The sequence below is a fragment of the Phyllostomus discolor genome, chromosome 9 (assembly GCF_004126475.2).
Source record: "Phyllostomus discolor isolate MPI-MPIP mPhyDis1 chromosome 9, mPhyDis1.pri.v3, whole genome shotgun sequence".
Taxonomy (NCBI): Eukaryota; Metazoa; Chordata; class Mammalia; order Chiroptera; family Phyllostomidae; genus Phyllostomus; species Phyllostomus discolor.
In genome coordinates this window covers 72,817,465-72,838,961 of record NC_040911.2, presented here as the reverse complement: position 1 = coordinate 72,838,961, position 21,497 = coordinate 72,817,465, and the positions used below count along the sequence as shown (strand labels likewise).

At 40.7% G+C, this 21,497-nt stretch overlaps 1 protein-coding gene across 1 annotated transcript in view; it reads left to right on the top strand.

The window, feature by feature from the left end:
- The first annotated feature begins 6,341 nt into the window (after window positions 1-6,341).
- The window catches only part of SPTLC3 (serine palmitoyltransferase long chain base subunit 3), a 159,676-nt gene continuing 144,520 nt past the window's right edge, over window positions 6,342-21,497 (top strand). The window contains exon 1 of the mRNA XM_028524597.2: window positions 6,342-7,128. Coding sequence (XP_028380398.1) covers window positions 7,012-7,128 — 117 coding nt within the window. The 5' untranslated portion in view covers window positions 6,342-7,011. The remainder of the gene's footprint in view (window positions 7,129-21,497) is intronic.

Below are 21,497 nucleotides of genomic sequence, written 5' to 3'. Positions count from 1 at the left end.
CAGTGTAACTCAGTGTACATGTATTTGTGAGTAATTTTCAACCTTTTGTATCTCATGGCACACATGAATTAATTACTCAAATTTTGTGGCATACCAAAAATATTTTTTGCCAATCTGACAAAAAATAGGTGTAATTTTGATTCATTCACAGTGAATGACTATTGTTGTATTGGCTGTTGTCATTTTTTTATTTGACAATCTAAGGGAAAAGAGGTCAGTGGCCCTAACTGAATAGTCAGGCATTGCATGTTTTAAAAATTCTTCTAGCATACCATTTGAAAATCACTGGTATATGAAGTTGAATAGAAACAATTTAAAATGCTTAAGCTCATACACATTCATTTGAAATGTTACAGTGGACCAAAACGTTTGCTTCTTTCTTTGTATTACGTGTGTGTGTTGTAAGGATAGAGATGAGTTGCTGTTACAGAATATTATTCTAATATAGTAACTGATGGGCATTATTAATCTTTGCTGCCCTCCTTACCCTGGCTGTTATGCTGCTCTATTCTTGTTGCACCAGGAGAGGGAACAGAATACAAATAACTTTCCAAAACTCAGGAAGAGAAGACTCACATGAGTGACAGTGACAGGTTTGTGGAGAGAGGTATATTCTCAGAGGCTAGAAGAGAGATGATTCCAGGTTGGAAAAAAGGAAATTGGAAGGGAAATAATAAAAGCAGAGGCACAGGTGGGTGGCAGTAGGAGGGTCTTGCCCTGCTCCCCAGGCAGTGCACCTTAGAGGGGGAAAGTCCCTGGAGACAAAATAGCTACAGCGAGTCTGGGTAGATGAAGCTCTAGGCAGGCTAGCAAAGATCCCTGATTTCTAGCCTGACAGGGAGAGAGCAAAATGGTTCCTTTGCTTTCTTACATAGCAAAGAGAAATCCACTAGAGGAGGAAAAGGTAGAAGAGCATAATGAGAAGATACTCAGTGGTATATGTCAGTGACCAAAGACATTGTCATTCTCCATGCCAATTGTCCCCACAGCAACCTGATTCCATAAAATGGTAAACAGAAAATAAATGAAAAGGCACACACTCTACCAGGCCCACCCAGCAAGGCTGTAAAATGACCCAGTTATACTTTGGAGTTCAAATTAAGTGACTAGCAAAGTGAAAGACAGGCTACACAAATGTATTAGTACCTCAACCTCATCTAGAGGACACACCTGTTCCTTAGAGTTGGGTGACTGTATTTTCAGTCCTGGAAATATTGAAGGTAATAGGGAAATGATAAAGAAAACAAAGCCCAGAGGACTTATGGCCGGGACCTCAGAGTGTGCTGGCCTCATCCCACAACCACATGAAAATTACAGCTAAATAATAGAGCAACTGCTCTTGAAAACCAGTTGAAGACTAGCTGAATAGAACTCAATAACTAAAGATAAAAAGAAGCCACACTGACTGTCAAAAAATAAGAAAAAATTAAGTCCATAGTATTAATACTTACCTATTAAGTCTAGATATAATCTATGTGTACAAATGACCTGAATAACCTATAACATTTAAGATATTTTCACATAGAAGTCTTATAATTTTAAATACATGTAAGAGAATATTAACTAGTTTATAGGTAATATTGAGAATTGGGTAAAATTGTGTTTACCATATAAATGTATTTAAAATTATTCTCTTAATAATTTAGGGTTTTTCTAAAAGATTTTATTTATTTTTAGACAGGGGGGAAGGGAGAGAGAAAGAGATGAAGAGAGATATCAATGTGTGATTGCCTCTCACACGCCCTCTACTGGGGACCTGGCCCACAACCCAAGCATGTGCCCTAACTGGGAATCAAATCAGTGACCCTTTGGCTCACAGGCCAGTGCTCAATCCACAGAGCCACACCAGCCAGGACAAATTTATTTAAAATTATTAAATTTACATGAGTTGGTTTTGTGCTTAGCAAGGTTTTACTTATTAGGGTTAGAAGTTTCAGTAGCCATTTGAAGTTCTTAAAAGAAAATAAAATATATTAAAGTGATTTTATGTTTTAAATTTTATTTATTTTTCATTGTTGTTCAGTTACAGTTGTCCCCATTTTTTCCTCATTATTCTCCCCTGTTCTATATACCCCCTGCATCCCATATTCAATCCTTTCCCCCATTGTCTTTGTCTATGTGTCCTTTATACATGTTCCTTGACTTGACCCTACTTTCAGGGAACATTTTTATAGTTTATTATGTTTTAAATTTTCTTTTATTCTATTTTTATTTTATTATTTGTATGTATACATATGTGTGTTTGTGTGTATATATATATAATAGTTGTTTAAGTACAGTTGTACCCATTTTCCTGCCACTACTTTCCCCCACCCCACCCACCCCCACCACCCACCTTCAATCCTTCCCCATTTTGGCCTGGTACATGGATCCTTTATACATGTTCCTTGATGACCCTTTTCTCTCCCCCCCCTTTTTCCCCTCCCCCATCCTCTCTGGTTACTGTCAGTTTGTTCGTTATTTCAATGTCTCTGGTTATATTTTGCTTGCTTGTTCTGTTGACTAGGTTCCACTTATAGGTGAGATCATATGGTATTTGTCTTTTACCACCTGACTTACTTCACTTAGCATAATGCTCTCCAGTCCCATCCATGCTGTTGTGATGTCGGGGTGATCTGGCTGCAACATCTGTCACCCCATAGATCACTAGAGTTGATGTTTTAAGTTTTAAAGGCATTTAACCAGCTAAATTTAAAATGTTTTAAGGCAAATGCATTAACTAAGTTTATAAATGTCACTTTTGTTTAAGGAGAATTTAGCCTACTCAACTTGTGTTAATCACGTCAGTTACCAATCACAAAAGTAATTGTTCTTAATTAATACAGAAGTTATAACAAGATTTATGGGTAGAACTTAACTAGGTTGTCAGTTTTGTACCATACCAAATATTAATTTAAAACCACCTAAATAAATCATCATTGCTTTGAACAAATAATCTCCCCCAAGGAAAGAAATAAAGTAATTTTGGCAGGTATAAAAGTGCTTTTGTGAATTAACAAAGTCAGATTGCTATCTCAAAATATACTGGTTTCAAGAAGCTCATCTTCAAACCTCTAGAATAGTAAAGTGATAATAGTGGTTCTTGAGTACTTCTTAGAAGTATCCAGCTCTATATTTGGAAAGTCTGAATCTTGGACTTATTTTTAAAATAGATGTTCAGTTTCATAGGCAAAGACTTATGACATCCAAAGTAGTATAAAACCCTATTCTTTGCTCAGAGACATTCTGAAGGTAATTGCTACAAAAGGGCTTACATGGACATTAGTTCCTAGAGGAAAAGCAGAAATATTCCACTGTTGCTGACCTTGGGCGGTAGTCATTGATAACATGATTTTTTTTTTTAATTTAAAAGAGCACTGCTATCTTATTAGCCCATGTTTTGAAAAAAAAGAAGAAAAACCTTGACACATGATATCTGTAACATTGGTATCTGGCCTTCTATGTCATGATAGTTGTAACTTATTGATAAAAAAAAAGTCTTTGAGCTGAATCATCTTACACTGGGAATTTTGCAGACTAAATTTTTTAGAAAATGTACACACTGACCTGTAGAGGAATCCCAGGCAATCAAAGCCCAGTAGATACTGAGATGCCATTAGATCTTTGCTTTTATTTAATAGGTGACATGATTTTAATGAATCAGAAAGGCAAAATAAACTATTTTTGTTATTTGGCCAATTCAAGGAAATTTCCCAAATCATATCACTTTCTGTTATTTTACTTCTTGATCAATGCATTCAAGAAAACAGCTGAGGGACAGAAATCATGGTATTAGGGAAAGGGGACTTGCTCTGGACTCAGAGACCTAGCATTCATAACCTACTTCTGCCACACATTCTTGCAGCGTTGGAAAGTCACTTAACTTGCTGGAATTTTAGTTTTTGCACCATTGTTACCCTCCATCATGTGAGTAAAGATTAATTCACCAAATAGATTTCTAGACACTGTACAATTCTGACCATTGATTTTGCTCATTTCCTCTTTACTATCAACTTTCCATCTCCAAGTGTTTCCCAAAGCTTTTTCAGAACATTACCAAGCCTCTGAATTTCCCTTTCTTGCCTACCCTTAGAAGCTGGTATCTGGACAAAAATGTCCCTTCAGAGAATACCACAAGGTCATTAACTGATTTGATGTTCCTCCTTAATACACTAAAGGGAAGGTTTATTTTTACCTTTAATAATGACAGATCTTGAGTAGAAGATATGCAGGTGCTGTTAACTCTTAGTTTCATGAAGGTGAAGACTGCCTATGTCTTATTCATTGTTCTAATGAAAGCAAATAACCTAATATACAATAGTTATTCAAACAATTGTTGGGTATACTGGTTGATTTAAAATACACTTATTTATTCAGAGGCATCAGATCATAATAATTGGTCTGTGTTTTGCTGTTGATCAATGTCTTAGCTTGTTACGGTTGCTATAACAAAATATCAAACACTGAATAGATCACAAATAGCAGAATTTATTCCTCACAGTTATGAAGACTAAGAAATCCAAAATTAAGTCACCAGAAGATTTGGTGTCTTGTGAAGACCTGCTTCCTAAAGGTGCATCTTTTTGCTATAACCTCAAAGGCTGAAGGGGCAAGGGGACTTCTTGACACGTTTTTATGAGAGCACTAATTCCATTATGAGGTCTCTATCTTAATGACATGACCTGACTACCTCCCAACAACCCCACCTTATGATATCATTGCCTTGTGAGTTAAGATTTCAACGTAAGAATTTTGAGGGGAACATAAACATTCAGACTAGAAACAATCAATATTCTTACACTCCAAGCTACCACTCACTCAAACAGGCTTCCACATTTATTTTCACTGGAGATGGTATAAAACAATGAACCACCATTGATATGCCCATCCTCAGTATCTGATGTCGAATGGTTGGGATATTCAGATGAATTTGTGCACACAGCAATTCGCATATATCAATATGGCAAGTAGAAGAGTTTCAAGTGTAGCATATGTGGTAGACGTTTCCTGAATGTCTATGTGTGATTATCTAACCTTGACAATTTGTGATTAGGAAAAGAAAAGGAAGCAGATTTCATCTATGTTTTGAGATTTTTTTATGTATAGTTTTTGTCCTTTGTAAAAAGAAAATAAAGGAAAGCAAGAAAGAAAAGAGGAGAGAGGAAAAATAGGAGAAAGGGAAAATAAGAAAAGAAAAGGAGAAGGAATAGACATATCTGATGTTCAGAATTTAGTTTTATCTTAAAACCCTCAGGTTAAAAATGACTTTCTACATACAGGTCAGTAAAGTTCAAAATGACAGTGTCTTCACCTTGTCTTTCTCAGTAAGCTGAGGCAGTCAGGCCAACAGTATCAGTGCTCTCTTCTACTCTTCCATCAATCTTTTGGGTAAGTCTAGACTCTAGAGGAAATAAGCCAACAACACAGGTTTAGCTTCCAAGTCCCAGTGTAATAAACGATGGAAGAGAGAGACCAATAAAAAACTAAGTCTGCTCTCACAGCAATGGCTAAGAGAGATGCAATATAAATTCTGAGCTTGAGACACAAAGGGTATTAACTTGGTATTAACTCTTGCATGCAAATTGTGGTTAAGAAAATCTTGATCACCATCTCCTCTGTAAGCCACCTCTTTCTGGAGGGGAAACAAACCTTCTCCAAAGCCAAGAACCAGGAAATGAGGCTGTGACATCACGGACTGTTCCTTTTTGTTTTTGTTTTCCCTTTGTTTGTTTTTGTCCATTGACCCAATAAATAGGTTACTTTTCTAAGTGTCTGTTGTTAAAGAATCCTTGATTCAGGAAAACAATGAAAGTGGATTTGGGAGGACTCAATAGACTTTAAATGATTACCACTGCTAACCATATCACTACAATGCCATTTGATAAGAGAAAACAGACCTCTGACATCCATCATTGAGAGACTGAGTTAACAAGTAAACCGGAACTGATCCAGACTGGGATGCTGCAGTCACCATCTGCTTCACAACACCTGTGTCAGTAACAAAACAAAACCAGTGTTGTGTTTTCCTACCACTCATCAGGCATTAGCCCACAAAAATATCTCATTTTATGAGATATTTTTTATCTCACTTTATGGGTGGAGAAACTGAGGCATAGAGAGAGAAAATTCCCCCAAGGTCACAAAATGAAGGTAATGCAGCCAGGATAAGAAACCAAATATTCTGTCTCCTAGACTTCTGTCTTACAGGGATTCTCTGTGAGCTAGTACCTCTCATTATAACATTGATTTTAACATAGGTTAAATATTAGGTGGATTTAACATTAGGTGTGTTCTGAATATTCTTTTTTTGCCACTTTTGTATAGTAGTAAATATGCATCACATAAAATTTACCATTTTAACAATTTTAAAGTGTACAGTTCAGTGGCATTAGGTACACTCATATTGTTGTGCAACCATTAACACTATTTATTGCCAAAACTTTTTCTGTCTTCTCCAACTAAAACTCTGTGCCCATTAAATGGTAACTTCCTATTCTCGCCTTCCTCCAGCTCCTGGTAATTAACTTCTGAATGTTATTTTACAGCAAAAAGAAATGTTGACTTTGAGCTTGATTTACAACCAAGAAAATGTAATTAAATGCACAAGGGGAAGGTGGGGAATAGATGTAAATTCAGTACTGACTGTATGTATGTAGAAGACTCCAGGTGAGTGTGTGTGTGTGCCTTTAAAAGATTTTCCTCCTCCCAGACCGCCCCCTCATAGTTTACCACTGGTTTTGCAGTCTCCTGATTTCCACAGTCCTTGGGCAATCTCTCTGCAGCTTCAGGAGCTAGTTTGTTGCTGTGGAAGCCACACTCTGAGCTGAGGAGTGGAAAGGTAACGTTTGTTTTTAGTTTAAAAGATCTGACCAAAAGACAGATTGTTGCTCTTCTTCTGGAAAAGCCTGATTGGTAGGATTCCTCCAAAGACTCAGCCCCAAGTGCTTTATACCATCCCCTCACTAACTTCAAAACTGCAGCTTGGGGAGACGCACTGGAGAAAAAACTGCTGGGTTCCATCATTTCACACAGATGGCCAATTCTGGAGGTGGTGCTGTTTGCAATGGAAAACTACCCAATCACAAGAAACAGAGTGACAGCTCACAGAATGGAAACTGTACAAAAAATGGAATAGTGAAAGAAGCCCAGGTAAGAGGCAATCATTCCCTGACTCCGAATGACCAGACTATTTCAATATTTCTTTGTAAAGCTTTTTGAAGCTGTCTTAGCTGAAAGCCCTTTTTATGAAGTGTTCTGTGTTTTGACTCTTCACTTCAGCTCATTTCAAATGCTTGGCTACTGAATAGCTTAGGTGTGTGTTAATGAGAGAATTTCTTCTCTGTATAAGAGAGGGCATACATAGCCCCAAGAGCCTTTTAACTCCTGAAAATATAAAGTACCTATTTGACTTTTATTGTCTCTCAAGCAGAGACAGAATTTTGGGGGGCAGAATTGTGAATGTGCAAACTTTTCAGCTAAGTTTTAGTCCATCAAGAATTTATCACAGGCTACGTTCATTATGCTTGGTAAGAAAAAGAGGAAGTAAACTGAACTAAAGTAAACTGAAAGTCTGAGATTATGTGGTATGAATAGCATTTCTCCCTCTACGTGAGAAATGCCTCTCTGGATAAAAGATAAATTACTTCTGATGTTTAGTGGAGCATTGTTGTAGCTTGCACTTTGGTTTTGGGCCAGAGCCTTTCTCTGAAAGTTGACATCGGGGCTTTCCTTTTGAAGACACTTCAGAAAGTGTGGCTTATTGTTACCTGCTCCACACAGGAACCAAACAATCTTCTGTTTTCCCATTTGATACAATTTTTGGCTCCTGCTATGGTAGAATGTTTGATGGGGCTATATTGAGGAGAAGAAGGAACTCAGGAAATACCATCCACTTATTCAAAGAGGGAGCTGGGCTCTGTGAGTTACTTGTAAAAAGGCAGTTCCCCATTTCCCACACTGTGCCCTCGCTCACTGGTCTGAGTAGCAGAGGTGAGCTCACCTGCTTCAGAAGCAAATTAACATAGTCAAACAGGTAGCTTCACTGTTGGGAAATGAGAAGCTGGGCAGGGAACTTTTGCAGTCCTCCGTCACTCATTCATCCTCAGAACACCAGCATCCACCCAGCCCAGAGGAAAGGTCAGATTGCTGTAAGATCACAAGACAGGTTGGGCTTGCTGGGAGCCAGTCCCCCACTCAGTACACTGAGTCTGTGCCTCCAGTTGGAAGAGGTAAAGGGGCAATGAAGAGGGGGCACTCTGGAGCATAGGCTGTATGTAAATAGGCTGTGGTCACCTCTTTAAAAAAGGCATTACCCTACCCTTAAAAGTGTCTACTGAAAATCTGAGGCCTAGACTCTCCAGTTGAGTATCTGAAACCTAGTACAATGTAACGAAAAAACACTCAGCTCCGCCATTTGTATGAGGGCAGTCATAATAATCTGTACTATTTGTCATTGTGTCAGTTCAGACTATCACCCAAGATGCTCCTTGTCTCTGAAATGCCTGTGACACTGGATACTTTCCTACTCACCTTCTGAAACGTTCTGACCCTAAGGGCTCTCATTTGGGCTGAGATGCCCTCAAGGCCATTCTCTCTCTTTACTTAGCTTGGGTTTGTAACCACTCTCTAGTGTCTGAGGTTAGACACTTAGCTACATGGTTACAACCATTCCTAAGTAAGGACAAAAGCTAGTATCTTAAAGGTTCATTACTAAGTGCTCCTTAAGTAAAGTTTCATTACTAAGTAGACTTTGACTTTGACTTTGAGGCTTCTCTGAGAGCAACAGGAAATATCAAGGGTGCTGTTACCTTTTCCAACATCTCTTCCCAAAGGGCCATCCAGAACCTATTGGGTCAGATAAATTTAGGTGTTACTAAGTTGGAACTGGCAACCACTGAGAGCCTCAATCATTGCTCGAAAAATATTTTCCAGAAAGAATAAACCATGCTGAGACCTTAGTGAGAAGGACAGATAAGGGCCTTCTTCCCTGCCATGATGTGGATGAAGTTGTCTTCACTGTTATGATCTTCATTTATAGTTTTAGTCCATTTTGCCAAGTGGCCCTTTAACAAACTGGGTCTTGACCAAAAACCAGGACAGTAGACAAGCAATCCACAAAGGCTTACAGATGTCCTGGGCCAGTAGTCTTCCAAGTACGTTCTGCTAGCCTAGTGTCCCATGAAGCAGCATCTAAACTCCTACCAGCTCCTCTGAAGATCCCCTTACTTTTCCTGCTTTCTTGCAACCACATGGCAATACATTTGTCTCTGTTATATATTGGGGTACCCTGTAAGATTCTGTTAGCACAAGGTTTCCTGAATAAAAAATAATAATTTAAAAAAATAGTGTTAGGCAATCTCTCAGGAACCCTCCTTTCCTTTGTTCCCACACAGCCTTGCTTCCACACCCTAGCACTGGGGGCCAGGCTCACTTCTCCAACCTTGAGATTGTCAAGGGAACCAGATTCTTTCCATTCTGGAAACCTAGAGTTCCTTTCTGTTTTTTTGGAACTTGACTGTACTGTCTTTTCTTTTTCTCTTTAAACCTCATATGATCTGAGGATGCACTGATAATTGGTTTTCATCACTGATTAAGGCTCTTTGTCCACTTCTAATATGTTATCCTACCTCTTACTCCTAATGGATGGAGTTGTTGTCCTAGAGGATTTGTTCTCCCTTCTCATGAGCATACCCATGTAACAGACAGAGGACCCTTAATGCCTTCATCCAAACTTGATAGTTTCTTTAATTTTATATTCATTAACTTAATCTCCATATAATTGCTCTGTCACTTCCACTCAGTATTTTGTACCTGGCCATAAATTTTATTAGGAAAGCCTGAAGCTAGGAAGGTAGTCATTGTGTCTTTGGTGCTCTTAATATTGCATTTCCTCAGAGGTATCTTCATGGGATGGAGTCTGCATTTTCTTCTATGAAATAGATCTGAAGAGATGAAAGAAACCTGTTAAAATTTTCCCTGATCACTTCCTTTCTTAGCAAACAAAAATGTCCTGGGGTTAGAATTATTCTAATTCAGTGTGTTCTTGACCCTCAACGTTGTAACATGACAAAGCTCCTAAATGGTAGCTGCTCATTCTGTTTATTCATTCAGGCACCAGTATTTATTAAGAATCTATTATCCTTGAGACATGTGAAGACATATTTAAAGGTTTGTAATTTACCTATTAGCAGAAAACTTATAACCACTGAAGCTCACCTTCCTGTTCTCCACACCTTACTATATTCTCTTGAGACCTGCAGGGTCCTAGTGCATCTGCTTCTCTGTTATGACATAAGCTTCTCCTGGACATTGAGAACCATGACTGACAGTTCAGTTGCATACAGTAGTGACTGCCTGACAGGCTCCTGTGAATACTAGTGTCTGTAGGTCTCATCTAGGCTGCATACTGATTGAAATAGAGGTCAAGAATCTCACCAAGTCTTAGAGAATTCATAAACAAAATGCCTTGGAAATCCCTTTTAATTACTCTGAATTTTTATCTCATTCTTGTTTACAACCATTTTATAGTATATTTGGTTTTGGGTTCTCATTTCCTAAAAAAAAAAAAAGGAATCCCAATGTAACAAGTTTTATCTGTGACCTCCCTGCTGAGCCCCCATTATTTTTATTGGATCATCATTGTAAAACTTTCTTTTGTGTCAGATATTACAGCTATTAAGATGAAAATATTCTGTCCCCATTTATGCATAGTTCACAAGTGTGAAAGACAGACAAGTAAACAAGTAATTATAGTATTTAATGGTAAGTTCTATGATAGACTTTGCAGTTATTTATTGCTGTATAACAACCACCACAAAACTCAATAGCTTAAAACAACTACTGTATTGTTCGTGATTTTTGTGGGCCAGGAACTTGGGCAGGGCTCATCTGTGTTCCACGTGGTGTTTGATGTGTGTCCAAGAAGGACCCACTCCCATGTCTGAGACCTTGGTGCTGGTTGTTGCACAGGGCACCTTGTATCTCTTTCACAATGATACCTTCTCCATGTGGTATCTTATTTATTTGCAGAGTAACCTAAGCTTCTTTACATGAAGGCTAGCTTCCAAAAGAGTGAAAATGGAAAATGCATGTCCTCCTAAGGCATAGGCTTACTTCTGCCATGTTCTGTCATCAAGGCCAGTCACAAGATCAGCCCAGATGCAAGGGTAGAGGAAAGACTCTGGTCTTTTCTTTTTTCAATTTTGATTTTTTTATTTCAAAGAGAGAGGAAAGCAGGGAAAATGAGAGGGAGAGAAACATCCATGTGAGAGAGAAATATTGACTGGTAGCCTTCTGTATGTGCCCCAACCTGAGACTGAACCTGCAACCCAGGCATGTTCCCTGACCAGGAATCAAACCAGTGACTTTTCAGTTTGAGGGAAAAATGCCCAACCGAGTTGCACTAGCCTGGGCTAGATTCTGCTTCTTAATGAGAGTATTTGCAAAGTCACATAGCAAAAGGTTGTGAGGGATTGGTGAGATTATTGTGACCGTTTTGGGGAACCGTCCATCATGACAGAGATATATGGACCATGCTTGGGAGGATAGAGGAGAGGGCATTTGGCCCTGGCTAGGAAGATAAAGTCACTCTAGACAGAATGACCTTTGAACCAAGTCTTAAAAAACAGAATACCCAGGTACACAGTCACAGAAAGGCATCCTAACAGAAGGAAAGGCTCTTAGAAAGATACAAAACATCAGAACATGACATGTTTGGGCATTGGAGTTTGGGCTAATGAGACAAAGTTTAGGATGCTCAATAGAAAAAGGCAAAGGGGCTGTAAAAGTAGGTGGGATAAGATTGTAAAATGCCTTTGTTTTATTTTATGTTCCTCAATAAACAGACCCAGAGATAAAGATTCTAGTGCAAGAAATTTATTTGAAAGTTGAACCCAGGAATTAGGGTAACTGTGAAGTGAGACACAGAAGAGAAGGAAGCCAATACATTCATGAATAGGTTACCATTATGGGAAACTGGGGCTCAGACTTTTGAAGATATCTAAATGATTATGTAGAACATATATCATCATTAAAGTTGTCCCAACTAAGGCACAAGTAAAAAAGATATATGGGGGGACACAAAAAACCCAGAATTATCTTCTGGAGGGTGGGCATCTTGTAGCATAGGCTTCCCCTATAGGTGAGTTTTCTAGGAACACATATATATCAATAGTGTACCAGCTGGCATTGTTGTGAGAAGCTGTTCTCAGCTTCAGTGAATTGTTTTTGAAGACTCTTTCAACACATTTGTCCACTTCATTATGGGTGACTTATGAGCATATCTGCCCATACCCTGCTGAGTGTTCAGCAGTTTTTTGACCAAACAGCGTGACCCTCATACCCCACCCTTCCTATTCCCACAATTTTTCCCTGAGTGACTTTCTTCTTGTTTACCTGGATAAAAAAGTCCTCAAAGGGAAAAGTTTGGTTGATGTGGAAGAAGTGAAACAAAAAATGGCAGAAGCACTAAAAGACATCAAAATAGATGCATTCAAAAACAGTTTTGAGCAGTGGAAAAAACTCTCAATAGGTGTATTGCATCAAATGGAGAGTACTTTGAAGGTGACTAAAGTTTAAACATATGGGAATAAATACACAATTATTTATAAATAAATTCCATTTTGGGGAGGATCCTCATTTATCAAGCAACTCCTATCATCTGTTGAGGAATGCTCCCAGGAAGATTAACCATATAGCACTTTTATCCTGCTTATATATCATTAGAGAAAGCCATAAAATTTATCTAAAGATATTTTTAGTAAGAATTATTAGCCTTGACTGGTGTGGTTCACTTGGTTGGGCATCATCTCGCAAACTGAAAGGGCACTGGTTCAATCCCTGGTCAGGGCACATGCCTAGGTAGCAGATGCGGTCCCCAGTCAGGGCTCATAAAAGAAGCATCTGATTGGTGTTTCTCTCTCACATAAGTGCTTCTCTCCTTCTCTTTCTCCCTGCCTTCTTCTATCTCCAAAAATAATAAGTAAAATCTTTTTTAAAAAATAAATTATCAGAATGCAAGGGTATCTGGATGTTGCATCAAGAGTGTCTGCCATAATATGCAATATATTCATGAGTGATGAAGGTTTGAGGGGAGAATTTCCATGGTCAGATGTGGCTTTCTCAGCCACATCTGTGTGGGTTTTATCTCTGGTGATTTTCAGAACATGACTTATGGATTAGCTCTGGCCTAATGGGCTAATCACTGTGTAAGACTGGTTTATGTTATTAAACAACATAAATAGAGCCTACCACCTGTGTCTAGCAATGGAGGAAACATGCAGGATATGTCAAGGCTGGATATTGTCACCATGATTTGTTCCCCTTGCACTCCAACAAAGTGAAAAAGCAGAAACCATGAAGAAAAATATAATTGTTTTATTTACATAAAAAATCATAAAGAATAATGGAAAAAAATCAATCAGAAGTGTAATTGAAATAACAACTTCACTTACAATGGCATAAGAAACATGAAGTATGTAGGAATAGATGAAAAATGTAAATTTAAAATCTAAATGAAAAGTGTTAAAATGCTACAAAAGGACATGAAAGAAACTGTAATAAGTAAAAAGACATATAATACTCATGGATAGTAAGACTCAAGATGAAAGATATGTTAATTCTGCCAAAGTTAAACTATAAATTTGTTTAAGTCCAGTAAATAAAACACCATAATTTGTATGAACCAGACATGTGATGTTAAAATTGATGTAGAAAATTAACAAGGTTAAAACAGAAGAATTATTTAAAAGAGTTATTCAGAGGGGCGACTGGCCCTGCCAACTACTAAACCATGTTATATAGCATAAGAATTAGACAGGCTTTGTACTGTTGCAGGAAAGAATAATTCAATGCAGTAGAGATGGCGGAGCATGACCCTTTATTACACGCGCGGGCTCAGATGAGACAATGGGACTCCAAATTCTGAGCAATGAGCTCAAGCTGGAGTTTTCTTTATATGCTTGTTACACAGGCAGAAGGGGGAGGGGAAGGAGCGCAGCTGCTAAAATGGGGTTAGTGTACGACCTTGAGATAACTGCTTATCTGGGAAAGGCTGCTGTCTGGAGATGGCTGCTGGTCAGCTCCTACCTAAGAATAGCTACTGCTCAGCTATGTCCTGTCACAGTCCCCCTTTTAATGCTATAAGGTGTTTTTATCCCTTTAGCATCACTATATACCTGGCTATATGGCTGAGGTCCTTGAGAGGGTTGCAGCTGTTGGTACCACTGGAGGGCTAACACTTTGGCGGATGCCTTATGAGTCACTGTTGCCCCAGGTGTTGGACCAAGGTCCGGGAGATGCAGGGTCCCATATGCCTGACACCTCCGAGTCTGGTATCCTATGGTCCTGGATATCACTCCAGTCCAGTATACCTTCCCTCCCCAAGTGCAGAGGGATTGCCGTGGCTGAACACAAACTGATGGCATGTCAGTGGAGGAGCTGAAAGCTGACCTTGAGAGATAGCAAAAGAGCACTCTACTGCTGAGCATAATCCTATGCCCGGGGGTATTACATTTGTAGGCTGGGGCTGAGACAGGGGCCGTATTTGTTAAGTGAAGCATACAATAAACCCAAATGCAGAGACCAAAAAGACATAAACTAGGGTGATCCACTCCATGGGATTCCATTCTGCAGGGGTCACAGTCACTAGTCCAATTCCCAATGCTCCCGCAAAGGTGCCAATTAAAGTCAGGTACCCTGCGGAACAATGGTCCATTCCTTGGTGTCTTCTTTACTGGCTGGCGTCCTCCAGTGCCTCAGCATAGGTATTCTAGGTGCAGGCCTAGTCCTCGGGTCCTCGGAATCTGCTGCTGTTTTGGCCTGGCTGTAGTGGACCCAAGGGGTGACTCCTGCAACCTAGGCAATGCTAGCAGCAGTAAGTCTGTCCAGGGCAGTCCAGTTTCCTGGTAGAATTTAGCTAAGGTTCCATTTTCCATCCGCACCCCTGATCATACCATGAGTACTTCTGACAAGCCTGGTTGCTGAGTGTTGCACTGGGTGATGCACCAGAACCCCGAGGAAGCTCATAGGCTGCTGGGGCAGGTGAACCTGACGGAGCACCATGAAGGGCCATGACAGAGGACTGCGAGGACGGCTGTGGGGGCGCTTCAGATACACAGCATGTGCCCTCTGCAACTCGACGTGAAGAGTAGGAGTGTGTTCAGGATGTGCTTCTGGTGTTCTTTCCTTAATTCAACCAGGTGCTTCAGCAGTGTGTGCGTTCCCTCCCAGCACCATTCCTAGGATGGGCCACCAGGAGGAGGTTGTCTATATACTGCAGAATTGTCAGGTCCAGCCCCCCCCCTTAGTGAGGGGCTTCAGGTCTCCTGCTAGGGCTTCCCCAAATAAGGTTGGAGAGTTCTTAAACTTCTGGTGCAGTGTAGTCCAGGTCAACTGAGTATTGACCACTGTGTGTGGATCTTTCCATTCAAAGGCAAAAATAGGTTGGCTGGAAGGTGCCACAGGAATGCAGGAGAAGGCATCCTGCAGATCAAGGCAGGTAAACCACTTTGCTGTTGGGGAAAGCTGGCTCAGGAGGGTGTACGGGTTCAGGACAACCAGTGGAGGGTGACAGCTGCTTCGTTGACAGCCCACAGATCCTGGACGGGCCGATACCCACTCCCATCTGGCTGCCATCATGGGTCTGGGCAGGTGTGGCCCCATGTTATGGAGCCAATCTTCTCTGAGCTCCCACGCAGGCGCTGTAACTCAGGGGACCTGCCTACCAGTCACATCTTGGGCAGGGGGAGTCTTTCTTTATCTCCCTGGCCCAGAGCATGGCCACAGCTATTCAGCATACCTAAGTGACCAGCCGAAGGCTATAGGTATGTCAAATGACTATGCCATGGATTAGCTATAAAGCTGTTGCTGTACAAAATAGCCCTGCATGTTCTTGCTCTGTGTGTCCCTCTCCCAACTCACACCTGTGGGGGAAGGGGTGAAGACATCTTAAAATCTCCTGGGTGCCTTGAGTGCTGGACCCCATTTTAAATGCCCATTTGGGGTCCCCTCTCTTGGCTGCACCCTGCAACAATCTCTCATTTCAGATATACACCCACTTTAAATTCCTTTAAAGGACAATGAACGAAGGTCTTATCTTCTTGTAACTACTTCTGACTGGAAATGGACATTGTCCTACCTACCCGTGGGTCAGGGGTGCCCTGAAGGGGGAAGGAGTGCAGCATGGAGGGAGTCCTTCCTGTAAGGGGAAGGACCTTACAGAATCCTGGTCAGTTGGCTGTCACCAGAAAGTCGCAGGCTCGGTGTCCAAAGACTGGCATTACTGGACCGTTGGCATCCTGGTCATATTCTGGAGATGACAGATTTGGAAAGAGTTGGAAGGCCCAATTAAATCATAACCACTAAGTGACAAAGGCAGGAACTTAAGTAAAGAATGGCTTATCTGGAGGAAGGCATGCTATACCTATCCAAAACTCTTGTGACCCGTTATACTTCACTCGGGCTGAGGGGAATATATTAGGATTTCCCTCCTTCCAGATATCTGAACCCTTCCTGTCCAAGCCATCAAGACAGAAAAGGGAAAATCAGTTCTAAAGTGAAGCCCACAGACCACCCAAACTGTTCATCAACCCAACCACTCAGTTCAGCCAAACTGTTGAGTTTCAGGGGGTGATGATGAAGAATGGGCTCCTTAAGTGAGACCTATATTGCAACCAATCACTCAGGTAATGAAGTCATAGGCATACATCCTATGAAAACAGAAGAACACACAGGTTAATTCACACAATAGTCTCCAAACCAGTCTCTGTGCCTGTGAGACTGTCTTTTGGGAAGACATTCAGTTGCAAGGTCCTTCCTGCAATGACATTTAGCAATGGCAATTTGACAGGTTCTCCTGTAACTCTTTGATGATATTACAAAACCAGTTTCAACTTTCAAACAAAAAGACGCTTTCAAGACAGTTAGCTGCGTCTTTCTGGTGTCCAATACTGAGCATTGTGATTTTCCTTGAACCACAATTTTTCTCCTTAAGATCACCCTCACTGTTATTAAAAGACTACCTTGAGTTCCGCTTTTCATTTTGACTGTTTGCATAAACACACCAAGAGCAGCCTGGATCACTTATGATCTTTAATTCCGCTTTGCTGGAACTCACACAGGGAACCTTTAGATTGACTTCTCAATTCTCCCCTCCGGGCACAGAAGCAGAGCCACACATCCACCATCTGGCTTCGCCTGTACCAGTTGTTTCACTCAGATCCTTGAGGCTTCCATTGTGCCCACAGGTTCCTTTTTGGCCACCTTTCATGAAAGCAACCTTCATTCCTTCCCTGGAAAGACTGCCATGAACTACACAACCAACCAAAGTACCAGGCTTTTCTCATGGGCTTACACTAGCTTTGCAAGTCAATCCCAGTTCCTCAGGGCTTTCTGGTGATGACCAAAACCCATACATGCCTCCTTCAGGCGTGACATTCCAGTCAAAGTCTTGGTTAACGAAACCACTATTAGCACCTGATCTTATTGGTTTTATGCAAAGAAACCCTATGTCTTCACTCACTCCTTCAGAATGCCAAATTCTGGAGAGATCAGGTAGGGAGAAAAATACAAAGCCTGAAGGAAAATCCTTTCCCTTCTGATATCCACTGGGCTTCTCAAAACCTTCACTTCCAGACATTCTGCAACACTCACAAACCCTCTATTCTTTCTTTCATACAGCTTCTGATATCCACCAAGATTGTATCCCCATGCCTTATACCTTCTATTATTAACTAATACCATGTAATTCTTTCCTAAAACTGTTACTTTTCCATTTATTTTTGCTGTTTCCCACGGACCTTCTTCATATATATATATATATATATATATATATATAATATTTTTTATTTACTTTCCTACAAAGTGTGAAGTTTCAACCTTCCCTGGAATCCTCAATTTCCTTTTTAGAGCAGATACAGAGCAAAATCCAAAACATAGAATTCCAGAACAATACACAGGTAGGGGCATTCTCTTGCACCAATGCGTCCATTGGTGCCTCACAGAGACATGCTCCTTCAGGCCCGGTCTTTTGGCAAATACATGTTGCTTTGCCTCTGGCTGAAACACTCAGCAGCCCCAAATGACCCTTCTTGGGTCCCAAGTGGCAAAGGCATTCTCCCCAACAGGTTACAGGTGACCTTTCTTAGGTCTTACAGGTGACCTTAAACAGGTCTTCAAGTACAAAGGGTTTCTGATCAGAAACAACACCAATGTCAGAAATTTGCTCTTTTCCCACAAAACCAGAAAACAAATAGTTGAGGTTTCCTTTACTCCAGGTTTAAAACTTTACATTCTTTATACATAATTTTACTCATCCAGATTTAACCATCATTCTTATTTAATCCTGGTTCCTTTCCCACACTGGGAAGGACTATACTTAAACTCAGCATGTGGCAGCTGAAAGTCCCTGGCACAGCAGGTACCTTCCACTAAAATTCCCTAGATTTGCAGGGATATCATGCAGTTTTCTGAAGCTCAGACCCTGAAAACACCCTATAGGTCAGATGTTCACCCTTGGACCTCAGTTCATGTTCTTCAGAACCAGAGCCATTCTTATCAGAACCAGTTACACAGAGAACCAGACTGATGTGGTGCCCACACAGCAGCAGCATACAGCCTATAATCTGAAGAGAGCCCTTAGCTTGGCACCTTGCCCAGTTCTAAGATGGAGGGGCTTTCACATGACCCATCATCCAAGATGACAACAACCATGCACGCTCCACCCTTCACAGTGGGGCACTCACGTGGCTCGTCCTCCATTTTACCCAAAATGGCGGTGTACCCACATAGCTTGCTGTCCAATCTCCAACATGCATGCAATATAGTACTGTGGCAGAACCACCCTCCCATGATGAATTCTCCCGATCAGCGCTGACAGACAAGGGAAAAGACTCTTATATAGCCTGGCCTCGCCCCTCTCGGGGCCTTGCCCCGTCTTGGCTAAGGCTGCCCGTGTAGTCATTCAGGTTATCTTCTCAGCCATTATGCCGTATGACCGACCCAGGAACCACAGGTGAGGACCCAATCAGACTCCATAAGCCTAATTCGGTTCATGGAGTCACAGACACATTCACACTCACACTCTCAGTCACGCAGAGTTTATAACTTTTCCTCCCCGAAGCTGGAGTACGGTGGTCTGAGCCCTATCTTAATGTGGTCCAGACTCCTGAATTTCTGGTTGAGAGGTGATCAGCCTCTCACTGGTCTTGGGTCTAGTCCCCGAGGCACTTACTGATCTGGCACCTCCAACAGTTCATGGTCCATCTCTCCCCTTCCGCCCGGGTCTTAGAGCGTCCGGGTATGCGGCACGGGAGCCTCCGTCCCGGGAAGCCTGAAACAACTGGGGCACATGCTCCTTCCCCTGTGACAGGGCTCCCCTGGTGAGCCCCCACTCGTCTTCATCGGAGACAAAATGCCTGCTTCGCGTGAGTCATTTCCTGGTCAGGGAACCAAAATGTTGTGGGAAAGAATAACTCACATGCGGTAGAGATGGCAGAGCACGACCCTTTATTACACGCGCGGGCTCAGATGAGACAATGGAACTCCAAATTCTGAGCAATGAGCTCAAGCTGGAGTTTCCTTTATAGGCTTGTTACACAGGCAGAAGGAGGAGGGGAAGGAGCGCAGCTGCTAAAATGGGGTTAGTGTACGACCTTGAGATAACTGCTTATCTGGGAATGGCTGCTGTCTGGGAACGGCTGCTGGTCAGCTCCTACCTAAGAATAGCTACTGCTCAGCTATGTCCTGTCACAGTACCAGCATGTGAACCGGTGAATGTTATTTTTAATTTTTAAAATTAATCCATGACATTGCTCAAAAAATAAATTTGAAAATAATATGTGCATAGGAAAAGTCTTTACAACTAGATATCATATGCAGAAACCATAAAAGAAAGGCTCAAAAAATTTTGACTGCATAAAAGTCAAACATTTCTTTCTCCATGGCAAAACACAACAACAAAAATAATAATCACAGGACAAATTACAGACTAGGAAGTATTTGCAATTCATATCACAAAATGCAAATATATTAATATATAAAACAACTTTTAGAAACCAATACAGAAAACACCCAGAAACTAAAGAGAAAATTAGAAAATAATAGGCTAAATATGTGAAGGAAGTAGAAATGGAAATATAAAAAGTAAAGAAAAGGAGGCCCTGGCTGGCATAGCTCAGTGGATTGAGTGCGGGCTGTGAACCAAAGTGTCGCAGATTCAATTCCCAGTCAGGGACCATGCCTGGCTTGCAAGCCATGACCCCCAGCAACCGCACATTGATGTTTCTCTCTCTATATATATCCCTCCCTTCCCTCTCTAAAAATAAATAAATAAAATCTTTTTAAAAAGTAAAGAAAAGGAAAGGAAGTAAAGAAAGTGAAGGAAAGGAATTAGCTAGAATCAGCTTCTATGGAAGATGGAAAAAAGGTCCATTTTCTTAGGTCGTGTTTATAAAGCATGAAATTAAGTTGAAAGTTAGAATAATCTCATTATTTTGATCAGTTCCATAATAATGTTAAGGCTAATAAATAGCATTGTTGGTAGCTGCTTCATGCCAGGTTCTTTTGCCTCATATTATTCTCATAACAGTTGTGCTAAATAATATTCAGCCTTGTCTGCATATATGAGGAAATTGAGCTCTGAAAACATAACTTCCCCAAGATCACCCAGCAATAAGAGAACTGGAACATGAACTCTAGACTATACAACTTTAGCCCAACTTCTTTTTAGTACCAGGACCCCATGGTATTATCTGCTTCCCACTAAAATAGACCTAGAAACTCTTCAAGAACTGAAAATTCCAGTTGACAAAGGTACCAATACACATAAGAAATGAAAGGGGATCGTGCTTTCATTGTGACCACAAATATTCCAGACTATCAAGCTCTAACTCCTAATATATTGGCCTATAGTTAAAAACCTTAGGAAGTAACCAAGAAAATAATAATTACATATTGCGTAATTCCTAACACATACTGCATTCTTTCTAAGTGCCACACATTCTAACTGCTTCGCATTCATCATCTCACAACATTCCTACAAGGTAGATATTATTTCTATCAGATCCATTTTAGAGATGAGGAAACAAAGCTTTATTAAGTTAACCAAAGTCATGAACTCAGAAGCATCAAAATGAGTGTTGGAACCTGGTTTCCCCAATTCTAAAACTCAAGTGTGTATTTCTTAGTCCATGCTATCTCTCTAAACACAAGATGTTAGCAGAAATGAGATTCATACCTACTTCCACAAAGAAGGGGTAAACTAAACTCATCCTTAAAGGGCAGAGCCGGTGTGAATTAAAGGTATCGTGGGTTGTTTTGTTTGCTTGCTTCACTGTTGTTAGTGAAAATTTCAGCTTATTATTGCAAATGACTCCAAACTACCACATACCAGAGCCTTCACTATGCAATGTTGTTCACTCACAGACACACTGCATCGGTGTACTGGTCTTCACCTGTTTTTTACTTTAAACTACTCTGAGTTAAAGAAAACCAGTAACCCTGAGTCATAAAAACCTGCACTG